We start from the raw sequence: 27163 nt of genomic DNA, 5'->3' as shown, positions 1-27163 counted from the left end.
ACATATTTTCTTTACAGGTTTGACCTTAGATATAATAATGACTTTAAAATCCTGTCTGTTTAGTTTAATATTGAATCATGTTGAATTCTGTCTTTATTGATTATTATCTTTTTTCTTGGGTATGGATTGGTTTGTCTTATATCAAGTAACTTTGGATTGTATCCTAGACATTATGAATAATTCATCGCAGGATCTCTGGATCTATTATATTCCTTGAAGAGTATTGATTTTTATTTTGTTTTGTTTTGTTTTCGCAGGCAGTTAAATTGGCTAACAGAGACTATTTTGGAGATGGAGAGAGCACACAAGCCGAGAGCAGCAGGCAGAGGGAGAGGAAGAAGCAGGCTCCCCGCTGAGCAAGGAGCCCTATGTGGGGCTCAATCCCAGGACCCTGGGATCATGACCTGAGCCAAAGGCGGATGCTTAACCTACTGAACCAACCAGGCATCCCTCCTTTTGATCCATTTAATTGTCTTAGTATATGTTGTCTTTTTTTTTTTTAAAACCATTCGTAATGTTTGAATTATCAGTGAAGAGGCTTGGCCCAAACAGTATTTTGATAATGTTGATTTATCTCTTAGTTGCCATATTGTTAGCCAAGAAGTTAATCTTTGTCCTCAAGAAAGGCCTATTCTAAGGTGGATGCTAATAGGTTAGCAGGTACTCAAAATACAAAGGGTATTGCCACTATATGGCCAAGAACTGGTGTTAATGAAAGAAATAAGCATAATCCGCTGAAACCCCCCAATCCTAAAATTCTGTGTGGTCTTCATAGCTTTAACAGAAGTTTCTCCTGTAATAAGGTGGCCTATAAGAATATGCATGAGAGAAGTAGGAAATGTTCTTGCCTAAAACAATCTGGGAAGGACTCAAAGAAAACAGTACAAGCATATCTCTGAGATACTGTGGGTTCCCTTCCAGACCACCACGGGAAAGCAAAAGTCACAGGAAAGCAAGTCAAATGAACTTTTTGCTTGGTGCACCTGTAAGTTGTGTTTACATTTTACTATCATCTATTACACGTGCCATAGTATTAATATTAATGCAAATGTCAAAAAAACAAGGCACATACCTTAATTTAGAAATACTTTATTGGGGGGCCCTGGGTGGCTCAGTTGGTTAAGCGACTGCCTTTGGCTCAGGTCATGATCCTAAAGTCCCAGGATCTAGTCCCACACTGGGCTCCCTGCTCAGCAGGGAGTCTGCTTTTCCCCCTCACCCTCTCCCCCTTTGTCTCTCTTTCTCTCTCTTTCTTCTCACTCTTTCAAATAAATAAATAAATAATAAAATCTGAAAATAATAATGCTTTATTGGGGCACTGGGTGGCTCAGTCATTAAGCATCTGCCTTCAGCTCAGGTCACGATCCCAGGGTCCTGGGATCAAGCCCGCATCTGAGCAGGGAGCCTGCTTCTCTCTCTCCTCCCTGCTTGTGCTCCCTCTCGCTATCTCTGTGTCTCTCTCTCTTAAGTAAATAAATAAAAAAATAAAAATACTTTATTCCTAAAAAATGCTCACCATCATCTGACCTTTAGCAAGTCATGATTTTTTTGCTGGTGGAGGGTCTTACGTCGATGTCAGTGGGTGCTGACTGACCGTGGTAGCAGGTGCTGAAGGCTGGGGTGGCCAGGGCCATTTTTTAAAATAAGACAGCAGTGAAGAAGGTTGCCTCACTGGCTGACTCTTCCTTTCACAAATGATTTCTCTGTAGCACATGATGCTGCTCAATAGCGTTCTCTCCGAAGTAGAACTTCCTTCAGAATTGGGGTCCACTTCACAAACCCTGCAGCTGCTGTATCAGCTACATCCTGAATCCTTCGTCATTCCAGCGGTTTCACGGCTTCTTCACTCAGAGTCGCTTCCATCCCAGGAAACCATATTGGTTGCTCACCCATAAGAAGCCGGTCCTTTTCCATGAAAGTTTCATCATGAGATCGTGGCCATTCAGCCACATCCTAGGGCTTCACTTCTAATTCTAGTTTTCTTGCTATTTCCACCACATCTGCAGTGACTTGAGCCTGTCAGAGTTCTCCACGAGGGCTGGAATTGGCTCCTTCCAGGTTCTGTTCATGTCCATATTGGGCCTCTTCCCGGGACTCATGAATGTTGTCAGTGGCACCTACAGTGGTGAATCCTTTCAGAACTCTTTTGGTTTACTTTGCCCAGATCCATCCGAGGAGTCTGTGGCAGTCTTACAAAATGTATTCCTTAAATAATAAGACTTGAAGGTCGAAATGACTCCTTGATCCACGGGCTGCGGAACAGATGCGGTGTTAGCAGGCGTGGAAGCAATACTCATCTCGTACGTCACTGTCAGGGCTCCTGGGTGACCAGGTGCATTGTCACTGAGCAGTCCTGTTTTGAAAGGAATATTTTCTTTCTGACAGTGGTCTCAGCAGTGGGTTTAAAATATCCAGAAACCACGTGTAAACGGATGCGCTGTCACCGAGGGTTTGTAGTTGCATTCATAGGGCACAGGCAGAGTGGATTTAGCATAATTCTTAGGGGCCCTGGGATTTGCAGAACGGCAGATGAGCGTGCACCCTCAAGTCACCAGCTGCATGAGCCCCAGCGAGAGAGTCGGCCTGTCCTTTGAGGCTTCGAAGCCAGGCGTTGACTTCTGTCTAGCTAGGAAAGCCGAAGGTCATGTCTCCTTCTGGCAGAAGGCTGCTTTGTCTACACTGGTAATCTGTCGGTCAGTATAGCCACCTTCCTGAATGATCTCCACTCCGTCTCCTGGAGAACTTGCTGCGGCTTCTCCATCAGCACCTGCGGTCTCACCTGGCACTTTGAGGTTATGGAGACGTTTTCCATCCTTATGTTAACCTCTGCACCCACCTCTGCCGGCTTCCAGCTCTTCTCCCGCAGCTTCCTTGCCTTCCTCAGGATTCATGGAATTGAAGTCAGAGCCTTCCTCTGGATTGGGCTTTGACTTAAGGCGACAGTGTGGCTGGTTTTGCCCCCTGTCCAGATGACGACTCTGTATCAGCAAGGAGGCTGTTCCACTTCACATGTTCCATGGAGAGGCCCTTAGAGTTTCCCTCAGGAACTTTTCCTTTGTGTTCGCAAAGAGGAATGAGAGGCCCAGTTTTCAGCCATCTCTGCTTTCAACTCGCCTTCCTCACTAAGCTTTATCACACTAGCTTTGTGTGTGTGTGAACTTGGCTTGTATTATAATTTATTTAACTCTTAGGTTTACATCCTTTAAGTTTTTTTGAAATTTAAATTCAATTAGGATATAATGTATTATTTGTTTCAGGGATACAGGCCTGTGACTCATCAATCTTATATATACCCAGTACTCATTACAACATATACCTCCCCAATGTCCATCACCCTGTTACCCCAACCTCCCACCTCCTCCCCTCCAGCAGTCCTCAGTTTGTTTCCTAAGATTAAGAGTCTCTTATGGTTTGTCTCCCTCTCTGGTTTCATATTGTTTTATTTTTTCCTGTCTTTCCCTATGAGCCTCTGCCTTGTTTCTCAAATTCCCCATGTCCGTAAGATCATATGATAATTGTCTTTCTCTGATTGACTTACTTCGCTTGGTATACTACCCTCTTGTTCCATCCACGTCATTGCAAATGGCAAGATTTCATTTTTGATGGCTGTGTAATATTCCATTGTATATATCCCCCACATCATCTTTCTCCATTCATCTGTCATTGGACATCTGGGCTCTTCCCATTGTTTGGCTATTGTGGACCACACTAGCTTCTGATTTAGAGTGAGAGACAGGCACCTCTTCCTTTCACTTGAACACTTACTGTAGAGGTATTAAGTGGCTGAATTTCAATATTGTTGAGTCTCAGGGAATAGGGGAGGCCCGAGGAGAGGGAGCGGGGTGAGGAAGTGCTGGACAGTGGGTTTATCAGGTAAGTTTGCCATCTTATTTGGGAGCAGTTCGTGGCTCTCCCACAATTAAAGCAGTATCACAGATCACCAAAGCAAATACAATAATAAAGGAAAAATGTGAAATACCACAAGAATGACCAAAATGTGACACAGAGACACAAAGTGAGCAAATGCTGTCAGAAGAATGGCGTCTCTGGACTTGTTCACTGCGGGGTTGCCACAGATTGTAAAAAACACTGTGCGAAGCGCCTTAGAGCCAAGTGCCTTTAACGAGGAGTACCTAGAGACACGGTGTGAATCAGCCTTCTTTTATGTTCCTTTTTTGTGTCCGTGCCGTTTTTTTCTTGTAAAGGTGCTTTCTGAATGGGGGCGGGGGGCGGGGTTCCTGCAGTACCTTTGTTCTGTGTAGAAAGACGTGATCTTTCAGTTTCTTCTTAACCCTTGGGGTTAAGCCTAATAATTCGTTTTGACTTAACACCTCATGCTTCCCCTAATGCTCCTCATTTCAAGGTGGGCTTTTTTTTTTTTTTTAAGGCTATGTGGATTTTATTTCGTGTTTTAGAACTTTAGGACAGCTTTTGTTACCTTAAATATCTACGTCTACGTAATAACCGTGACCACACTGGAAAACACGATGGTGTCTCAGCATCAGGAGACGCATAATAACCCTGGCTAGGGCCATCGAGGATTAAGCTGCCCAAGACAGAAGATGCTGGAAAACTTGACGCATACACAGTGTCTAACACAAAGTCTTTCTTTTTGTCCCCCCTACCCCCGTTTGCAGGAGGCTCTCTTCGTGGCCCGTTTCAGCCCCCCAAGCTGCGGCGTGCAGGTGAACAGGCTGTGGTACAAGCCCGTGGAGCAGTTCATCCTACCTGAGGTACGGGGTGGAGGGGCAGGGCCGCGGGGCTGTGTGGTCACCACAGGCCTGGCGCTGTGCTCTCGAGGCCGCCGGTTGACACTTCGTTGTGCCAGCGCAACCCTTCAGGGCGCTGGGTGAGGCCACTGGCTCTGTGCCCAGACAACCGAAGTGTAGCACCCGGCACTGTCCCTTCCCTCAGCTCCGGGACACCTCAGCCGTCCCCACAGCACTCCTTCGGACAGGCACTGCCGGCTTGCTCAGTGGACCAAGAACCACGTGACGATTCTAGTGACAAAGGATAGTTATAGGTATGGACTGATGGAACTCGAGACCCAGATACCGTTTGAGTAACTCGGGCCATTTACTTATCTAAAGAGGGCCTGGGTGGTAGGTGCAGGCGGGATAATTGCAAAGACCAGCCACATTTCCAAGATGAATAAAACTTCTCAAGGTTGTGGAACATGTCAGAAAACACAGCTGTTCTGTTCTAGGTCCTTCTAGGTCCAGTCTTGAGTAGATGGGTCCTAGAGATCCCCTCCCCTACCTGCCAAGTGCCCACATCGGCCTGCGGTTAAGCCACAGGGTGGTTTCTGAGCATCGAGTGGTGGGCGAGAACGGATTACTCAGCCATGCGGCTCGGCCTCTCCAGGCGGGTCGAGTCTAGTCCGAGTACATTCCTTAGGCTTTGGAACCACATAGGGGTCACTTTCCCAAGCATCTCTGGGAGTCACCGTAGATCAGCTGTGGAGTTCATCCTGCAGCGTCAAAGCTGAGCTAAAACATGGAAGCCAGACCTGAGACCAGCTCTGCTGACGAACTGAGAAACATTTTCCTGTTTGCCTTACGCAGCGCATCTCATCATGTGCTGTGGGTCTTTGGTGTTCAGTACAAGTAGTTGAAACTATGTATGTCAGCTCTATAGATGCGAACGGGATCTCCTTCATTTCACCTGTACATGGACTTCTACTCAAAAACATTTATTTTTTTAAAGATCGTATTTATTTATTTATTTGAGAGAGAGAACACAGGCAAACACATGAGTGGGGGAGGGGGCAGATTATGTCCCAGCGAAAGTATTTTTACTTTAATCAAGAGCAGTGGCTTAGCTAAGTTGTGTTCGCTAAGTGTTGGATCTCAGGTTTTGAAGGAAGCCATTCTTCGCTTTATTTATTCATTTACTCAGAAAATGTTTGAGAAATTAGTGTGTGCCAAGCACTGGGGCTCTGTGAGGACACAGTGAGAGTTCCCTGCCCTGAGAGCAGCTGCCGTCCTGGAGGGACGAGAGGAGCTGGCCCCGAGCCGGTACCTAGCTGACCGCATGCCAGGCACGGTGGGAGCCATTGTCCCGGATTAACTAGTACGCAAGCCCCCTGAGGTTGTCCCGGATTAACTAGTACACAAGCTCCCTGAGGTTGTCCTGGATTAACTAGTACACAAACTCCCTGAGGTTGTCCCGGATTAACTAGTACATAAGCTCCCCGAGGGGGGAAGCAAGTCCTCAGTGAGACTTTCTGCTCAGAACGAGCGTGGGCAACGCCCCAGGCTTTCTGTGGTTGCTAGAACCCTTCCCAGAGGAACAGTCATGCTGCTCCGAGGAGCCCGGGGCACTGGCGTTGTGTCAGGTGGTCTTGGAGCGGTCTGAAGGCTGGCATAGAGTGGATTTGCCCAGAAAAGGCTTCGGGTTGGCATGAGTAGGAAAGAGAAAAATGACGTACCAGGGAGTAAGTACGTGAGGGCACGTTTGGGAGCAGGTGTCCGAGCAGGCAGCCGTGGGCGCTGCACGAGAGAGTCCAGGCAGCCCCGCGCTGCCGCTCGGGGTCGGTGTGACCTGTGCAGGCCGTTCAGTCTCACCGTGTCCATCCCTCATCCATAAGATGGGGCTACGCCAGCTGGTTGAGAGGCTCATTCCAGGGACTAAATGATTTTCAGACCTGCAGAATGCCAGAACATGACGCCGCATGGTAAGCGTTAGGGAGATAAATGCACACTGTCCTCATTCGTGCTGCCACTCATCGGGACTTCTGGGACCTGTTGTTCAAGAGCAGAGTCTCTCCTGCCAGGAGCACTTAGCCATGCCCAGGGACTCACTCAGGGTTACAGCTGGGTGTGCAGTGGTCCTGGCATCTAGAGGCCAACGGTGCTGCTGGACATCCTACAACACACACACAAGCCCCCACAACAAAGAATTATCTGGCTCAAAAGGTCGGTGATGGTGACGTTGAGAAACTTTCAGAGGAAGGAGTCATGGTGTGGGGCGAAGAGGAAGAAAATCAGCTTTAATACCTGAGGCTAATCACAGTGTTACAGAGTCTGCCCCATTGTCTTGGTCAGTCTTCTAGATCGAATTACAGATTTTTTTAAAAGATTTTATGCACAAGAGCACAAGCAGGCAGAGTGGCAGCCAGAGGGAGAGGGAGAAGGAGACTCCCCGCTGAGCGGGGACTCCCAATGCGGGGGCTCAATCCCAGAACACTGGGATCATGACCTGAGCCAAAGGCAGAGGCTTAAGCAACTGAGCCATCCAAGTGCCCCTAGAGGTACAAATTTTGCATTCGGCTTGGGTCATGATCCCAGGATCCTAGGATCGAGCCTCACGTCCATCTCCCTGCTCAGCGGGGACTCTGCCAGCCTGCTTCTCCCTCTGGCCCACCTCCTCGCTCGTCCTCTCTTTCTCTGTCCCTCTCCCCACTCGTGCATGCTCTCTCTCTCTCAAAATGAATAAATAAAATCTTTTTTAAAAAAGGATTATACTGGGGGCGCCTGGGTGGCTCAGTGGGTTAAAGCCTCTGCCTTCGGCTCAGGTCATGATCCTAGGGTCCTGGGATCGAGCCCCGCATCGGGCTCTCTGCTCAGCAGGGAGCCTGCTTCCTCCTCCCTCTCTGCCAGCCTCTCTGCCTACTTGTGATCTCTATCAAATAAATAAATAAAATCTTTAAAAAAAATAAATTAATTAAAAAAAAGGATTATGCTGTTTGGCTAATCCACAAAAATTATTACTTTCCCTTAGAATGTCCTTGTTCTTAGGAAGTACATGTTAGAGTACTCAAGTGTTTAACAACCAACAAGAACAGAAAAGGACATGTATACAGACAGAGGAAAAGCAGATATGGCCAAATGTTAACAGCTGATGAGTCTAGGTGATATGGGGTTAATTTCAGTTTTTCTGTAGATTTGAAGTTTTTCAAAATAACTGGGTTGAGGCAAGGACTGGACTATGTATGTAGCAGGAGATGCTAATGATGGGACGATAAGTGGCCATTTCGGTTAAGATTTTTCATGCCTACAGCCTTGTGAGCTTTATTTCGCTTGAAGCTTTAAGCTAAATTGACTTTTTATTTTTCATTACTTCTGAGTAATATTTTTTTCTTTTAAAAATGTGCCATTATTTAACAGTGGCTATACCCAGGGGTGAGGAGGTAGCATTATGGATGATTTTTGTTTTCTCCTTTTTGTGCATTTTCTGAATATTCTGTAATAAATACATATTAGCTTTATAAAAACAACTTTTTAAAAAAGTTCTTCCTTTTACAGAAAAATTCTATTTTTGTTGAAACTGTGTTTAATTGTACATAGATGCTCATTTTTGCTGCCTCAAGCCTAATTGGGTTTATTAGCACAGAAAAAATGATAGTGATGAATGATTTGCTTGTGTGTCATCAGCAAAGAATGACGAAGACAAACATCATTTATGCCATTTTTCAAGAGAGTAGTAGACGATTTGCCCATCATCTTACTCCCTCTGTGCCTCACAGCCTCCCGGAGTAACATGTCAGCAGTACAGCTTGTCAAGTAAGCAAAGCTCTTGTAACGTTTTCATCTTGTGACTCACCAAAGCATAAATCTCGGTGGGAGTCACAGATTTAAACGGAGACTGCTGTGCGCGTCTCTTAAAATATTTATTTCTCTAATTTTGTATTTTCCTTACTGGTGCAGTTGAAACCTGAAACTAATTTTGATTAAAAAAAAAGACTATTTTTGTTCCCCTGAGTCACTAGAGACATTGCTATTGGCCCTGTGGGTACTTGCACAGTCACTGTTGGTGACAGTTGACATTCCTTAGATGTCATTTCCCCAATCCATAAAAAATTGTTAAGTGCTAAAGTAGTATAGATTCAAGCTACTCTGTTGGTTTGGATGAGAAGTTAGAAACATGGCACAAGGGAATTAACATGTGAAAGGGCTTGCTGAGAGCGAGCTTACCTTACGGGTGAGATCATTTATGAGATCTTTCTCCAGCCCACACTGGGCTGTGTTTCCTGGCTTTTGTTTTGGTTTTACGGTCTCAGCAGGTAATTGCCACAAACAAGTTGTTCCTCTTCCGAAGAGATCCCCAGCTTTCTGATGACTTTGTATCAGAGAGTAGAAGGCCGGCCTGTGAGAAAAGCGAGAACCAGAGCTTCAGCTGTGCCTCGGGGCAGGAGCAGGTACAGGAAAGGGAGGCTAGATTCAGCCCCCCCCCCCCCCACCGCTGGCTTGTGGAAGTGCAGGGAAGACACCAGGATTGTGTTGGGGGCCGATGAGTTTTTCAGGCAGTTACCCAGTTTAGTCCACAGTGTTGATGCTGTGTCATATCCCAGTCACAAAGTTACTGCAGCTGGGCACCAGCAGGAGCCACCGTGAAACAGCAGGGTAAATGCCAGTGTCAGCTCAGCGGACAGGACAGAATGCCTTGTTTTGTTTTCGTACTTTCTAGATTTATAGTTTCAAGGTGAAGCATTTTTATTTGGTCATGATAGCCTTTACTTTTGGGATGGATCATCTGAAATAGCAGGCCCGTGACCCCACTCCCAACTCCAGGGGACACTTTTCGTCCTTCACTTCGTTGATTGCATTTTTCTCTTAGCTTATATAATCTGCCTTCTTTTGGTCCAGCCACATCTGGCCCAGTCCTTCTTCCCAGTGTACTTCATCATCTCCTCTCTCACTTTGCTCTTTTGTTCAGAGATTTTATTTTTAAGTGATCTCTACACCCAGTGTGGGGCTCGAACTCACAACCTTGGGATCAAGAGTCGTATGCTCCACTGACTGAGCCAGCCAGGCACCCCTCGATTTCCTCTTAATCATTAGGATTTGATACCCAGGTTTCTATTTGTTTTACTCCTTCCTTAGCAATTGTATCCATTACCTCCTGTTCGGTCATGGCTCTTGAATCCAGCTACGGCTCACATTTCTCTAATGTGAATTAGAGAAATTCTAATTTCTTCTCCACACGGGTGTCGCAGGGACTTTCTGATGCTAAGATCATCTCTCTCCCATCCGTCCTCATCTCCCCTGTATTTCCATCTTGGGTAGTGGTATCTCCTTTTTCTCAGGCGCCCAAACCAGAATCATGGGATTTACCCTCAACTCTCGTATCCAGGCACTCACTAAATCCTATCAGTTCTTCTGCCTGGATGTGTTTGGTACGAGTTCTCCCAAACTTTATCACTATTCAAACAGCAACCTCTTTGACCTCGGCCGTGGACACTTATAATGACACACGTTGCCAGAGGCAAGGGAAACAAAAGCAGAAATGAGCTGTTGGGACTTCATCAAGATGAAAATCTTCTGCACAGTGAAGCAGTCAACAGAACTAAAAGGCAGTCCACGGAATAGGAGAAGATATTTGCAAATAACGTGTCTGATAAAGGGTTGGTATCCAAAACCAAATAATCCTGTTAAGTGGATCATGATGGAGTGCCTGGGTGGTTAAATGTTGGTTAAACGTCTGCCTTCTGCTCGGGTCATGGTCCTGGCATCAGGTCGCATGTCAGGCTCCCTGCTCAGTGGGGAGTCTGCTTCCCCTCCACCCTTTCCCCTGCTCATGCTCTCTTTCTCTGAAGTAAATAAAATTTTGAAAAGAAATGGGTGGAAGACATGAATAGACACTTTTCCAAAGAAGATATCCGATGGCTAACAGATGAAAAGACTCTCCATATCACTCACCAGCAGGAAAAACACAAATCAGAACCATGGTGAGGGGTGCCTGGGTGGTTCAGTCGCTTAAGTGACCAGCTCTTGATTTCGGCTTAGGTCATGATCTCAGAGTCCTGGGATCGAACCCCATGTTGGGCTCCGTGCTCAATGGGGAGTCTGCCTCTCTCCATCTCCCTTGGCCCCTTCCGCTGCTTGCACACGCTCACGTGCATGCTGTTAGATAAATAAATCTTTTTAAAAAATGAGCTACTACCTTATACCTGTCAGAATGGCTAAAATTAGTAACACAAGAAAATAGGTGTTGGTGATGCAGAGAAAGGGGAGCCCTCCCACACTGTTGGTGGGAACGCAGGCTGGTGCAGGCACTCTGGAAAACAGTGTGGAGACTCCTCAGAAAGTTGAAAATAGAGCTACCCTATGACCTAGCAATCACACTATTGGGTCTTTACCCAAAGGATACCAAAATACAGATTCGAGGGGGCACCTGTATCCCAGTATTTATAGCAGCATTATGTCACACACACACGCGCGCGCGCGCACACACACACACACACACACACACACACAGGAGTATTGCTCAACCATCAAAAAGAATGAAATGTTACCATTTGCAGTGATGTGTATGGAGCTAGAGATTGCAATGCCGAGTGAAAGAAGTCAAAGAACGACAAAATACCGTATGATTTCACTCATACGTGGAATTTAAGAAACAAAACAGATGAACCTATGGTGGGGGAGGAGGAAAACAAACCATAGGAGACTCATAACCATAGAGAACAAACTGAGGGTTGATAGAGGGAGGTGGGTGGGGGCTGGGCTAGGTGGGGGATGGGCATTAAGAGGGGCACTAGTTGTGACAGGCACTGGGTGTTGTATGTAAGGGATGGATCACTGAATTCTGAAGCTGATATTGCACTGTATGTTAACTAACTAGAATTTAAATAAGTTTTTTTTTTTTTAATTTTTATTACTGCTAAAGTTTTAGAGGAATGTATACAAGGGCAGGAGGCTGTTTTGCCAGAAGAAAGACACATGATTAACCCAGAGCAGCTGCACGTTACCAAGGGTCTCGGACTTAGCTTTCAGGTTCTAGCACTGACCTTCCAGTTAGTTCGCATAGAGATGACCAGAGTCTCACTGAATGAAACTGAATAAATTCACAGAAGACCGGTTTGTAAACCAGAGCACCTGTTCATTCATCTTTAATAGGTATTAGCTTATTAGATTTGAAAGTCATGACCCCTGTCTGGGAACCTCCTTACTGGGATGTCAGACACCAAAGACCCAACTCAGAGCAGTGCTGGGTTTGATCCTTGGCTTTGCTTACAGGAGTGGGATGTGTTTGTTTCCGAGAGCTGGCTCGTTCGGGCACAATGTGACTGGAATGATCGGTGTCTTCCCATTCCTGCGTCTCCCTCCCACTAGACATTGCTCCGTTGCCCAGATTTCTCTCTCAACCCAGCTTTTGTATAGGAATATACTTGATCTGTTGTTTTGAGGTAGTGAGTTTACTAATTAAGCTTCAATCACAGCCTTCTCAGTTATCAGAGACATTGTTCCCTTTAACGTATGCATTTAATTATTCAACTCAGAAGGCAATCTTTTTTTCCTTTTTTTATGGAGATATAATTGACATATAACATACTCATTTCAGGTGTACAGCATAATGATTGGATATTGCAGTATGATCACACTGAGTCTAGTTAACTTCCATCACCACGGTTACATTTCTTATGAGAACTTTTAAGATCTCCTCACTTAGCAGCTTTCATATATACAACATTATTAACTGCCCACCATGCTGTACATTACATCCTCAGGACTTACTATTTTACAGCTGGAAATTTGCACCTTTTCACCCCCTTCTCCCATTTCACGCAGCCCCTCAGCACCCTCTTCTGGCAACCACCCATCTGATACTCGGTATCTAAGAGTTCAGTGTTTCATTTTTTGGTTTTTAAAAACGTGTTGGATTCCACATATAAGTGAAGTCATATGGTGTTTGTCTTTCTCTGACTGATTTCGTTTAGCATAACGGCCTCAAGGTCCATCCATGTTGGAAATGGCAAGGTTTCCTTCCTTTTATGGCTGTATAATATTCCTGTGTCTGTGTGTGCATGTGCGCACGCACGTATGTGTATTTGCATCACATCTTCATCCATCCATCCATCTGTGGGCATTCAGGTTGTGTCCACATCATGGCTTTTGTAAACATGCTGCAGTGAACAAGGGGGCACAGGTGTCTTTTCAAGTGGGTGTTTTCATTCCCTTTGGATAAATACCCAGAAATGGAATTGCTGGATCATATGGTAGTTCTAGTTCTCAGTTTCTGAGGACCCTCCATACTGTTTCCACAGTGTCTACAACGGTTTACATTCCCACCAGCAGCGCACGAGGGTTCCCTTTCCTCCGCATCTTAGTCACCATTCTGACAGGCGGTGACTGTCATGAGGTGTCATGAGGTGGTCTCTCATTGTGGTTTTGATTTGCATTTCCCTGATGATGAAAGCATCTTTTCATGTACCTGTTGGCCATCTGCGCGTTGTGTTGTCTTTGGAAACATTCTATTCAGATCCTCTGCACATCTTTTAATTGGATTGTTTAGTTTTTGCTGTTGAGTTGTGGGAATTCTTTATATGTCTGGGTAGTAATTCCTCGTCAGGTATATCCTTTGCAAATATTTTCTCCCATTCATAGGTTGCCTTTTCATTTTGCTGATGGTTTCCTGTGCTATGCAGCAGCTTTTTGGTTCGATGTAGTCCTACTTGTTTATTTTTGCTTTTGTTGCTTTTGCTTTTGGTGTCAAATCCAAAAAAATCATTGCCAAGACCAGTGTCAGAGAACCTACCACCTAAGTTTTATTCTAGGAATCTTACGATGTGAGGTCTTCTGTTTGGGTCTTAAATCCATTCTGAGGTATATGGCATAGCATAGTGGTCCAGGTTCTTTCCTTGCATTTGGCTGTTTTCCCAACACCATTTGTTGCAGTGTCTGTCTGTCTTTCCCATGTATTTTCTTGCCTCCTCAGTGGTAAGTGAATTGACCATTTATGCATGGGCTTGGTTCTGGGCTCGCCCTTCTGTTCCATTGATCAATGTTCCAGTTTTTATGCCAATAGCGTGCTGTTTTGTTCTCAGTAGCTTTGTAATATAGTTTGAAATCAGGAAGCAGGATGCCTCCAGCTGTGTTTTTCTTCGGGTTGCTTTGGCTGTTTGGGGTCTTCTGTGGTTCTGTGCAGATTTCAGTAGCACTTGCTGTATTTCTATGAAGACCCCATTGGAATTTGGTAGAGATTACCTCGAATCTCTAGATTGCTTTGAGTAGTATGGACATATTAATAATATTAATGCTTCCAATCTGCGAGCTTGAATATCTTTCCATATATCTGTGTCTCCTTCAGCTTCTCAGAAGACAGTCTGAATTTCTAGGTTAGTGCTGACTCCTCACCTGGACCTCCATAATAGTCCAGTTCCCAGTCTCCTTACCCGCCTGCCTGATGCTGTTCTGCTCCTGGAGTGACCGTTTAAAATGGGGGCTAGGATTGCATCACTTCTGTGCTTGCAAACAAATGCTCCCCCGGCTTGGGGATGAAGGACAGACTGTTCCCGCAGGCAGCGCTGACAGAGCCGCCTTCCACGTCTCCTTTCCTCAGCCTGGGGCTTCGGTGGCACTAAACTCTCCACACTTTCCTGGGCTTGCAGTGCTCTCATGCCTGCCTTTTGAGGAGTGCTCGTCCACCTCTCCCTTTGCTGCTCAGACGCCTGCCAGACTCTGCCCCGGGCTCTGTCATCTGGAGTCCTGGCGGACCTCAGGCAGAGTGACTTTCCTCTGTCACTGACCCCAGCAGGGCATATTATGAGGATCTGAAGATAGGAGCTGTTTCACTCCTGTAAATGTTCCAGTAGCCCGTAGACTGCTGCGTTGTAGACACTCAAAAGTTTAGATAACGAATGCCTCGTGTCTGGAAGAAGATTGACCCAAAATTTATTTCCTTGTATACATATGTTTAAAAAAATTTTTTTGATCATAAAAGTGAAAATATAGGAAAGGAATACAGATCCACTGTTGAAAACTTGACTACATATAGAAAGGTTAGAGGAATGTGACATTATCCACATGTTTCCCAGGATACTTGTATTTCTCCCTAGGCTTGTTTCCCTCTGTGCATGTGTCTGTAAGGATGCTGTTTTTAGGGACTCAAGGTTCAGCTGGAGAGTTAAGGCTTTCCAGGGAGAGTAGAGAAATAATCTGTGCCCATTTCCAAGATAAGACAACGAGATCTTTTAAAGGGGCCCTTCACTTTCTGCTTTCCTTCTAGTGGTCTTAAAGCTCCATTGCGCTGAGCAGAGACCCCACACACTGCACGGGTGTCATCATTAACCCCTGGCCCAGCCCCATGAGGTGGCATTGCTTGTTCTGTGCTCGAGGTCAGGCGGTGACCCCCCACAGTGTGTCCAAGAGGCCTGCTCTCTGGAACCCTGGGGCTCCTCAAAGCACATCAGGAGTCTCCCCAACAGTGCAGACTATAAAGTGACAGACTGCCCAAGGAATCCTAACTCCTAGCGTTTCCGTTTCATAGAGGAGTTATAATGCTTTACAAAAAGCTTTCAAACCACTGGCCTTGCTTGAAAGGCCTAACCTTTCAAACCACTGGCCTCACTTATTGGAAAGTTCAGTTTTATATAGTGCCCTTCCTAATGCTGGCTAACTGAGACTTTACAGCGCTTTATCTCTTAATTTTAATATGTGAAAAAAAATTAAAAGATAATTAAAGCTGTATCTTTTGTCTGGTGTTCTAGACCAAAAATCATTCCAATTAACAATTAACATTGTTTATTAAGTAAATATTTTTCAAGTGCCTGTTAAGCATGTCAGGCCATTCTAGGTGCCAGGAATATGGTGGTCAATAAGACATACGAGATCCCTGTTCTCATGGTGCTTGTGTTCTAGTGGGAATTGTTAGTTCGACAGTAGTAAATAAACAGGAAGTATCAGACTGGTAAGTGGGGTATTAGGAAAAGAAGACAGGCTGATGTGGTAGGGAAAAATTGGATGCCAGCTGCCTTCCGTTGGATCTCTGGAGCAAGCCAGAGGGGCTGACAGTGGGGACGGCCTGAGCAGTACAAAGGAGCAGCTGAACCCTCCTGGAAAAGTTAGAAGACACTAGAATTTAAATGTGTCAAACCTTTGGGCAGAGAGTGTAACTTTCTAAGCCCAGAATTTAATAATTATCACAAACAGAAAGCTTGACAGATTTGACAAGATAAAACTTATGGACCTTTTAAGTAAAAAAAAAAAGTGGCAAACAGTTCTGAAAAAATATTTTAGCATGTGTTATAGAAACAGAATTATTTATTACAAGATAACACAGATTAATAAGAAAAGTAGAAAACTCAGTAGCTAAATGGCAAAGAGGCATGGATCAGTAACTCCCAGTAGAGACTGTGTAATTTATAAACATTAGAAATCAAAAGAAATGCAGTTAATGAGGAATCATCTTTTAATCTACTAAATTGACGTAAATGTCTTTGCTTTCATTAATATCCCATACTTGGAAGAATACAGTGCAGGTAGTATTTTTGTAAATTGGGAAAATAGGTAATTTCCTTTTTGAAAAAAGTTTGACATTGTGTCCCAAAATCTGTATAAAATATCTCTATTTCTTTCTTGTCCCCATAATTTCAACTCTGAAAATGTATTTTGAAACAAAATAAACATTCACACCAAAACATGCTTCACTAGATAGTTGGTAGAGCCCAGATCTGCCATGGGGACCTGTCTGCGTGACTCGGGATCGCGACTTGATGCACGTCAGTTGTGTGTGCGTGGCAAAGAATGGTCGTCCGAGCTGTAACAACAGGAAACTCTTTGGCGTGAGGGACATGCAAACAGCAGCAAAATTGTCTCTGCACCCTTTGTACTTGTATCTTTCAGATACGCATGAGAAAAATGACTCGAGCATATATACCAACATGTTAATGGTGCTGTGTGTTAGCGTAGGGGGATAAAAATTGTAACCAATAGGTTTTAGGGGAAAAAATTATTTTTCCTTAAAAACATACTTAAAACCTAAATGACAACAATAAAGAAATCGACTCTATCTTTCCACAAAAAGAGCTTTGAAGGTACCATCGTGTGGGAGAGCCAAGACCTCCAAGGCCTCGTGTCAAGAAATCTCCACAAAGTGACTGTGAATGATGGTGGCGGCGTTCTCCGAGTCATTACGGTAAGTCATCCTTTCTTCCTAAGGCTGTTCGGCATAGTAGCATTTTTTTTTTTTTAATTTATTTATTTGACAGACAGCGATCACAAGTCGGCAGAGAGGCAGACAGAGAGAGAGGAGGAAGCAGGCTCCCCGCCGAGCAGAGAGCCCGATGCGGGGCTCGATCCCAGGACCCTGGGATCATGACCTGAGCTAAAGGCAGAGGCTTAACCCACTGAGCCACCCAGGCACCCATTTCTCAATAACTTCTAAGCTAACATTCTCAAAGGACGCTTGCTTGGTAGTGTTCTGAATCCTCACGCCCTCACCTTCCTAGCAGGGCGTTCATGACAGCAGCATAGACAGCTGTGCTGGCAAATACAGCAGAGCTTTTGGTGTCATTTATATTGCTGGGATTTCTGCCTCGTATTTTTCATGTATTCAGATTTGCTTCAGATTTGAAAGTTTGATAGGTAAATATCTCCAAGTAAGTGTGGGACGATAAGGTGTAGGCAGACTTCACACGATGAGCTTTAAATAATACAAGTGGGGTGTGTGGTGGTGTCACAAACACAGTCTCACTGTCTTTGATGCTCTGGTATAATGATTAGGAGAGTGCTTGCCATCTCAGCTCACGGGCTTAGTCTATTTTCATTAGCTATTAATATTCACATGAATTAATTCCCAAATTTGAAATAAACATTAGGTGGTATGCTGTTACTCATTTAGAAAACCACTCCTGGCCCACAGTGGAACTTATACTCCAGTGAGGAAGAAAATCATTAGATCACAGATTCATATATAGTTACAAACTTAGCCTTATGGGTCATTTTTAGGATCTCATCCTTTGTTACCAACAGTCGTTTATTTAGCATGGAACGTCTTATGAAATTTAATTATAGTTTTATTCTTTTCTTTCCTTATTTCCAAGGCAAGTGCCTTTAGCATGTCGCCTCCTTTTCTATTTATGAAACTTTAAAAAATATCCAAAATGTGCTGAAATTCTGTAGTTATTAAGTTGATTGCACAAAAGGAAACCAGATGACTCCTGAGTTGAGGACTAGGTTCAAATGGAAAGACTCAAATGACCCACTTTGGGGGTAAATATCGTTGTAGAGGGCAAAAGACTGCTTACAACCTTAAAAAATAGTCCGGTCATTTGGTAGCCCCTTCTAGGAAACTCCCACGTACAAATACAGGTTTCTACCATAAATGAGTGAAGCTGAAAGTTTCCCCAAGTTTTGCTCCCTTCTGAGAATGTCAGAAACTGTTAAAAGTCCAGCGGTGACCTTTTAGATAGAAGCTAATGAAAAGTACCATCAAGTTCTAAACAAGCCGAAACAATGTAGAGTACACAATGAAAAAATAGAGTGTGCCACCTTGCCTGGCTCTGCAAAGCCAGGAACGTTAGCTCCACCTTCGGTAGCTTCCTCCACATTAAGCGATAAGCTCCCACGGTCCCACCTCCGGATGGGGACTGTACAGCCCTAAAACACTGCTCCGCGCAGTACAGCTCTGCTGAGGGGACAGGCCAGGCTGCAGCCATGCTGGTAGGGGAGTGTGTGGGAGCGGTGCCATGTGCGCGCACGCGCACGCACACACACCTGTGCGGTCCGGCCCAGCCCCACTCTGCCAGGGATGCCACATGGGCGTGCAGCACACAGAGGGGAAACACCACACTGGGGAACTTGTAAATCTCTAATCATAAAATCTCCTCCAGTCCTCGGAGGCCGAGAGGCCTGTGGCCAGCCTGGGCAGCTGGGAGAGCATCAATGAGCAGCCGGGCTCCATCTGCACAGTTCATTCAAGGGGCTTTCTCTGCCAGTAGAACAAACTTGAAAAAATCTGCCTTGATGTATTTGAATTCATGGCAGTTTTCAGTATCAAAGAAATCGAAGGTGGTCATTTTTTTTTTTAAGTGGCAGGTTTGGGATGTAAAATAAAATTGGTTTTTGTGCTATTATGGTAGCAAGTTCAGGACTGTAACTCTGTGTCAGTTGGAATTCCGAGCCCTATGGACTGCCCTGTGCACCTGATCTTTAATATTGTAAACAAGGTAACAATCAGATAACAAACGTAGAACACTGAAGTCAACCTGATCTCGTGTAGGGCTTAAATGGATTTATCTGCTGTGGAGTCACATTATAAATTTTGCCACATCAGTTTTAAATAGAAGTGTACTTGTAGTAATGAAGCATTGAGCACTTCCCTTGTTTTCAGGCTGGGGAGGGCGCCTTGCCCCACGAGTTCATGGAAGGTGTGGAGGGAGTGGCCGGCGGTTTTATTTATACCATTCAGGGTAAGTCGGTGGCTTGGAAGGTGAGGAGTGTGCTGAGTCTCACGTACCTAATCTTACTCCGTACTTTGATGGAAAGGGGGATTTTTTTTTTTGTAATTAAAAAAAAAGCTTTATTGATATATAATTCACAAACACTTTACCCTTTTAAAGTGATTAAGTCACTGGTTTGCGGTGTGAGAGTTCTGCAAGCATCACTGCTAATTCCAGACCATTTCCATTGCTCCAGAAAGAAACCCTGTGCCCATTAGCGGACGTGCCTCATTCTCCCCTCCCGCAACACCTACCGACTGTTAACTTCCATGCTGTACTTTCTGACCTTAAATGTAAGGATTTACTTCTGGGCTCCCACTTCTGTGTGTGCACTCTGTCCTTCTACCCGTACTGCTCTATCTTGCATATGCGGCTTTGTAGCAGGATTTGACATCGGGAACTGTGAATCCTCCAACTTTGTTCTCTTTCAAGATTGTTTTGGCTATTCTGGGTCCTCCATTTCTGGGTCCTCCATTTCCATATGAATTTTAGGTTCAGCTTGTCAATTTCTGCAAGCAAGCCAGCTGGAATTTGAAAGGGGTGTCATTGAACATGCAGATCTTTTCAGGGAGTGTTGCCATTCTGACATTAAGTCCCTGATCCGAGAACATGCATATCCTTCCATTTACTTACGTCTTAAACTAAATTCTTTTAGCAATGTTTTATGGTTTTCCGAGTACAAGTCTTACATTTCTTTTGCTAAGTTTATTCTTACATATTCTTTTTGGCACTATTATAAGTGGAATTGGTTTTTACATTTCTAGATTCTCATCGCTAATGTATAGAAATAAAACTGATTCTTATATATCAATCTTATATGCTGCAATTTTGCTGAATTCGTTTATTAAGTTACTAGTTGGGTGCCTTAGGATTTTCCACCTACAAGATTATGTCATCTGCTAATGGAGATAGTTGTATGTTCCCCGCCCCCCCCCCAAATCGAGATGCCTTTTATTGCTTTTTCTTGTCTAAATGTCATGACTAGAATGTCTAATACAGTGTTGAGTAGAAGTGGTAGAGCAGACATCCTTGTCTTGTTCCCACTCTTAGAGGGAAAGTATCCAGTCTTTCACCCTAAGGATGACGTTGAAAAATCTATGACCTTGGACTTTGTTGGCCCTAGTGTGGCTGTGTCTGGTTTATCCTGTAGCCAAGTGGGGACTTCTGCAGAATGGCTACAGAGGCCATATAGCTATAGTGGGTTTTGTGCTACTGTCAGAAGGAAAGGGAAGAAGGGAAGAACCTTTTTCTCCCTGTCCCAACAAGCGTGGTGCATTCTGATGCCTGCATCTATCCCTCTGTTGGAGGTGGCCCAGCGGACTCAGCTTCCTGTCCTGCTTCTGTGCACTTTCTGTGTACTTTCTCCTCATGTGAATATTTAAACATAGACTCTCTTTCAGAGTACAGTTTGTTAAATGCTTCTCCTAATCTATTACATTTCAAGGATGGGTTTGTTAGATTCCTTTAAAACTTGGGGTCAGGAACATTAGCCTAGAACTCGAGAGGGATTTTGTCAGGATGGGAGTGGCTGTGTTTGTCTTCTTGAATGATGCTTACTTAAATATCTGTCTATGATTCCTGAGAATTCCATGTCCCTGATCGTTGAGAAAGACAGACTACCATGGATGCAGTTCCTATTGGCCACCTGTCCTGAACATCTCCTAGGGAACAAAGGTGCCCAGAGGAATTTCTGTCTTGACATCTCAGAGCTCCACAGAGCATGGATTCTGATAAAAGAATTAGGACCCAGCTTCCCTGAAGGCTCTCCGTGACCAGGGAAAGCAGAGCAGATCCTGAGAGGAGACTCTCCCGGAGCCCTTGACAGCACAGTGTTGAGGAGGGCACACACCCCGTTTGAGCCACTGCCTGTTCTTTGGGGATGCAAATGGACTGTGGCTTTATAAAATTTTTTCAAAAGCCTCTTAATTTATAGTGTTTCCTCACAGGAGTCGTCGTATTGTTACATCACCACGAAGAGTAAGCTAAAACAGGCACATGGGTTTTGCCCATAAACTTGCCATTAAAAATAGATTTAAAATTTAGAGATCCTTAACTCCAGTCCAGAGAGTTTTCATGAAACTGTGAGACCACTCTGCCAAGGAAGGTGTCCACTTAGCTCCCCAAGCGGCTATTAATACCCCAGCCCTGTGGAAAACTCGGATCCGGAGCTCAGGCAGCTTCCTAAGGCGGCGAAGCCGTGGGGCCGGGGCAGGTGTAACGCACTGTTTGACTGGAGTATCCGGCACCTTCCCTTCTCTGACCAGTTCATTCCCGAATATACCACTGGGAGGTTTTTTTTGTTTGTTTGTTTTTTTCCAAGATTTTACTTATTCATTTGACAGAGATCACAAGTGGGCAGAGAGGCAGGCAGAGAGAGAGGGAGGAAGCAGGCTCCCTGCTGAGCAGAGAGCCCGATGCGGGGCTCGATCCCAGGACCCTGAGACCATGACCCGAGCCGAAGGCAGAGGCCTAACCCACTGAGCCACCCAGGCGCCCCGACCGGGAGGTTTTAAAAACTAATTTAAGGGGCCCTTGAGACTTCTGCCACTAAACTGTTCTAGAAGGGGCCGCTCCTGTACCCTGGACAAAAGCTTGTCATAATTTTTCTGTCATGGAGGCTAAAGGAATAAGGAAGGTCTGGGTGAGGGATGATTTCTTTCAAATAAGAGTGAAATAACTTAAGTTGTAGGATAAAAAAATGAAAATGAGTAGACTGTCTTCTCATGTACTGGATATATCTGAAAAATCTCAGTATACATTTTTTAAAATCAGGATCTAAGTGCTATTCAGAACCGTCAGGTTATACACCGGTTATTAAATTTTGTCGGGCATTGGCATCCCTGTCCGGACCCTACCTCAAGCTACAAAGTTAAAATCTTCGAGACTGGAGCGCAGATGTCTGTGTCTTAGCAGGCTCGCTAGACAGACGTGATCTAGCAAACTCTGAGGCTGGCAGCGCTGCGGTTCTTTTTGGTCGCAGCCAGACAGATCATCGGTTTAAAGCACACGCAGGTCTGCTACTGCATGTGCCTGGTTTCCTGACACCGGCAGTGGGGTTCGTCTGAAAGGCCTGTATTTAATTCCTGCTCTCCCCTTGTTACAGCCGTTCTCCCGTTTTGCCAATTTTCAAACACTTGTACTTTCCTTCAAGTGTTAAATTGCATATATTTCTCTTTATCTCCCAAGTAAAGGCTCTTACGGTAGAGTGTGATAGAATGTACAGTAGAACGTGCTGGCAGAGCACAGGGTCATTCAAGCCCAAGTTTCCCAAACAGTGGTTGTCTGGGGTCCTGCTGCCTCAGAGTTCTGGGAAGACACATGCTGAAGACAGAGTCGTGGCCTCCGCCCCGACCTGAATGCGGGTGTCAGCAAGCGGTCCCTGCCCTCCTCCACCTCCCGCTCATGAGAACACAGGCCCAGAAACCTGCAGCTTTGCCCCGCGTGTCCCCATGGGCAAAGGCAGAAATCGGGTCTCAGCCTTCGATCCCCGCACCCCAGACTTCCCCTGCGGTCCCGGGAGGCGGGGTGCTGAGCGGCTCTGTTGTTCCCTCGCCCTGCAGCCGCTCGCTGTATTTACTAGACGTTTTCTCTGATTGGAGTGAGACATTTGAGAAAATCCTGCCCTAGTGAAAGTGGCCGCCTTAAGTCCACAGGATCTGAGGCCAGTGCCTGCACCAACGTGACAAGTGATTCGTTAACATGTGAGGTAGTAAACAAGTGTCTTTCAGCACATTTTTATTATGAAATAGCACAGAGACACCAAGAATGGAGAGCGCTGTGGGAAACAGCCATGTCCTTCTTACTCAGAATTAACAAATGCTTATGTTTTGTCATATTTGCTTCCTTTTAAGAAAAAAACGTCACAGACACAATCCCCCTCCCTGCTAACTGTCCGACCATGTCCCTCCCTCCCCTCAGACAGGGTGTCCCTGTCCCGAAATTCATGTGCACACTTTCCTTTCTTTCTTCCCTGCTTTCTACTACATACGTATGTATCTTTCCATAACAGTTCTGATGGGAGTATTTTATAATCGAGGTCTACGGCATCATATTGTACATATCACCTAGCGATGAAGGTCCCTTCCCTGGCATCTTTTGTCAGTGCCATTCCCCGGAACATACAAGATCAGGTCACATCTTCTGCCTGTGGTATCCCATTACGTGACTGTCCCCCAGGCTGGTCACTCTCCTGTCAGGGGACATTTAGGTTGGTTCAGTTTCCTCCATTACAAACAGCGCCGCAGGGGACGTCCTTGTGAGCACGTGAAATACAGAGTCAGGAGCTGGGGTGGTCGTGGAGGGACCCACTGCCTCCCACGGCCTGACGGGCTGCCGCGGGACTGTCCGCAGGAGAGTGGCTGTGGATCCGCGCAGGGGCAGGAGGGCCAGCTCAGGGGCCTCCCGCTGCTTTCTGTTGGGTCCCCCAGGGAGAGGGTGTGAGCGTACAGAGCGTTCACTTGCTGGGTCTCACGTTCGTGACAGCATTTTTCTCCATCTCTCGAATTTTCCTTTGTAGAAGGTGACGCACTCTTACAAAACCTCCATTCTCGCCCTCGAAGACTTCTTGACCACATAAGTAACCTCCACAGGGAAGACGCCCTACTGAGGGAGGAAAGCAGCATCTATGATGACATTGTTTTTGTGGATGTCGTGGACACTTACCGAAATGTCCCTGCGAAATTGCTGAACTTCTACAGATGGTAGGTGGTAAGAATGTGGGGTAGGTAGAATTTGTCTTACTGTTTTTGGGATGTAGGAACAATTTATTAACGTTAGATCCCTGCATTTTTTTTTTTTTTTTAAACCAACCCCAGAACCCCTCAACACCTGGGATGTGATGTCTTGTGTCCTGGTTCTTTGTGAGGATTGACCTTTTTAAAGTTCTGCTGCTTTGTCATTCAGATGAGCAGATCCGTGATGTGAACAATCTTTATCAAAAATGGAGCAAAAGTCGCTCTCATTTCGAGTTGTTCCATTCTCTCTGAGTCAAAATGAGTCCTGTGAGTAATTGTCTTGGTTGCCTCAAGCCAACACCAGATGAAAATCACTGAGTTTGAAAATGTCCCTTGGGCGCCTGGGTGGCTCAGTGGGTTAAGCCGCTGCCTTCGGCTCAGGTCATGATCCCAGGTCCTGGGTTCGAGCCCCACATCGGGCTTTCTGCTCAGCAGGGAGCCTGCTTCCTCCTCTCTCTCTGCCTGCCTCTCTGCTTACTTGTGATTTCTCTCTGTCAAATAAATAAATAAAATCTTTAAAAATAAAAAAATAAAAAAAATAAAAAATAAAATGTCCCGTGTTCAGTGGTGATCACACCTGCCGACCTACATGGCCCACATACAGCTCCCCCGAACCCAGGTTACTGGTCTGAATTCTCTTCAGAACATGCACATTCTGTTTCCATCCTCTACTCCACGCATTCGAGAACCACTTGCCCTAATTCCAAACGTTTTCAATAAGATGAAATGCAAAGCCCTGGAATTCTCCTGTAACTTCCCAACCCTTCAGCATTTCTTCCACCCAGGTTGTCATTCCTGCCTTTATATGACTGATGGCAGCAACAGTAACAACTACTATTATTTACATATTTGTACAGTTAACAAGATTAGTCACTCTGGGGTCCACTTACTTGCTGTTGAGCCCTGTGACACTGTCCACCCTAGAACGAACCCGAGCTGTCTCTGTCTCTAGCCTAAATCTAGAGGTTTCCACATCTGTGTCTTTTTTTTTTTTTTTAAAGATTTTATTTATTTATTTGACAGAGAGAGAGATCACAAGTAGGCAGAGGCAGGCAGAGAGAGGGAAACAGGCTCCCCGCTAAGCAGAGAGCCCGATGTGAGACTCGATCCCAGGACCCTGAGATCATGACCTGAGCCGAAGGCAGCGGCTTAACCCAGCGAGCCACCCAGGCACCCCAAACACATCTGTGTCTTTTAAAACTGGATCAGGAAGCTCGTTTCTTGGTGAGCCACCAAGTCTGTTGCTCTCTCTTGCCTGTTGCCCTGGGCAGAGTGGATGGATGTAGTCTGGATTCATTTATGGAAGGTCATGTTTCAGAGCTAGGGCAAGTTAATATAATTTTGGAGACACCCTGTGGCTAGAGGGCAGATAGAAGTAAGAGCTGGAAATCAGGGTGTGTCTAGAATACCAGGGTTGTGTTTGGACAACTGAACCGAGAAAAAGAACCTTCTTTAGCTCAAGGCCCCTGACAGGGGTCCTTGTTATAAGGGGGCCAAGGCAGGAATGGAAAGAGTTCAGTGAAGGGTGGGAATGGAGGTCCAGGAAGTGGGAAATCTGGATTGTGGGGTTCTAGGACTTTCTCTCGGGAGCTGATTCCTGGTTGTGTAAGTTCAGTGTTGTTTATCTGTTACCTTTGGTTTAAGTCTTCTCTCCTGTACTCCTTGCGCATCTCTGAGATCTTAGTCATCACTGCCACCTGAATCACTGGTGACAGGCTAATGGACCTGGGCTTGGGGACCCACTCCTCCCCCTCCCGCCTGTGACACCTGTCTACCGTCCATGCTGTAATGAAAGCGGCGCTAGGCATTCTTTCTTCAGGTGACTCCTCAGTGACCGCAGTGTCCTTTATCACAGAGTTCCTCCTGATGAGCAAATATTATGTGCTCCTGTACTGTTAATTAGAAGTAAACTTCAGAAGCACAGGGTCATGCACTTTGGTGTGGACCTGTTGTGAAATTCACCATTCTTCGACCAAAAAACACTTTCTCCAGATTTCTTTTATTCAGATTTCTGCCATTTGGTTCCCTAGCAAGACTCTGGGTTTGTTTTGTTTTAATCCAAGATGGACAGGGATTGGCACTATGAAATGAAGTCAGTTTTGTCTCTGCTCACCTTTACATGTCTGGGTAAATGAAGTCACCCTCCTGTGCCTTCCTAAAGGTCATTTATAAGAGTTTAATTGCGGGGAATCATTTCTTCGGGGAAGTCTGTTTCCATGTTACAGCTCAGTGTTTTAAAAACCATCAGCTGAGTGGAGTGGAACTCGTGGCACAGTAGGGCATCTTGTGCAGCAGGGTTCTGTGGGAGAGCCTGTGAGGACACCTGTCCCCGCACCTGGGCCCCCGGGAAGAACCCAAGTGCCAGGGTTGGCATGTTTGCCAGCCTGATGGGAACAAGGTCACAGAACCGTTTGTTTGCGCGTAGGTTCCACTTAAGCCAGGTCTGTAGTTTATGGTGTTTTCGTCTGCACCCTTCAGATCCGCTTGGTGCTTCTCTGTGTTACACTCAGTGAGTACCGAGTGAGGACGCAGTTGCTGGTGGCAGCGTTTTGAGCATGTTCTTAGCCTCGGAGAAACAGAGAAAGTGTGCAGGTCATCCAGGGACGGTCCTCCAGTAAAACGATGGTGATGTCACCACGGCGGCATCGCTTCCTCTCCTGGTACGGAGGTACAGATGCACTGACTCCCGTTTTCCCTTCTGCCAACAGGACCGTGGAAACAACCAGCTTTGACTTACTGCTGAAGACAGACGACGACTGTTACATAGACTTGGAGGCTGTATTTAATAGGATTGCCCACAAGAATCTGGATGGGCCTAATTTTTGGTGGGGAAAGTAAGTTAAACCTTGTTCGCTCTTCAGCTTCATGTCCCTGATCAAAAGGAATTAATTTAGAATGACAAACACACAAGCTGTTTTTCACAAGCAAAATGTGGCTGAGATGGGCAGCCTCCTGCCTGGGCCCCTGGGCCCCTGTGCCCCTGGGCGTTAGCAGTCTGCAGTGAGAGGGGAGATCTGCAGGCTGGGAAGCCTGGGCTAAGGTGAAGGAGGAGGGGAAGACCATGTGGCTCTCATATCGTGGCCTAGAAGTAACGGTGCTCGTGTAAGGAGGAGCTGTACAGGGTAGAAGAGAGTTGTGACACGTTTCTGAAACTTCGCTGTTTCTTCAGGAATCCAGCATGGATTCGGGGTCTTTAGCATACGTACACGTGATGCTCTGGTACTTTCAGAAACTCCCACAGATGTAACTTAGAGAATGTGATGCGCCA

The 27163-nt window shown here is 45.6% G+C and overlaps 1 protein-coding gene across 1 annotated transcript in view; it reads left to right on the top strand.

Annotated features, from left to right (window-relative positions):
• Nucleotides 1-27163, top strand: part of B3GALNT2 (beta-1,3-N-acetylgalactosaminyltransferase 2) — a 60240-nt gene that overhangs the window by 28063 nt on the left and 5014 nt on the right. Inside the window, exons 5-9 of the mRNA XM_047701426.1 lie at nt 4638-4733; nt 16747-16857; nt 19054-19132; nt 23679-23862; nt 26604-26729. Coding sequence (XP_047557382.1) covers nt 4638-4733; nt 16747-16857; nt 19054-19132; nt 23679-23862; nt 26604-26729 — 596 coding nt within the window. The remainder of the gene's footprint in view (nt 1-4637; nt 4734-16746; nt 16858-19053; nt 19133-23678; nt 23863-26603; nt 26730-27163) is intronic.

Source organism: Lutra lutra, chromosome 14 (genome assembly GCF_902655055.1).
Source record: "Lutra lutra chromosome 14, mLutLut1.2, whole genome shotgun sequence".
In the NCBI taxonomy this organism is placed as follows: Eukaryota; Metazoa; Chordata; class Mammalia; order Carnivora; family Mustelidae; genus Lutra; species Lutra lutra.
The sequence above is the reverse complement of the archived record's forward strand: the minus strand, read 5'-3'. Positions and strand labels throughout refer to the sequence as shown.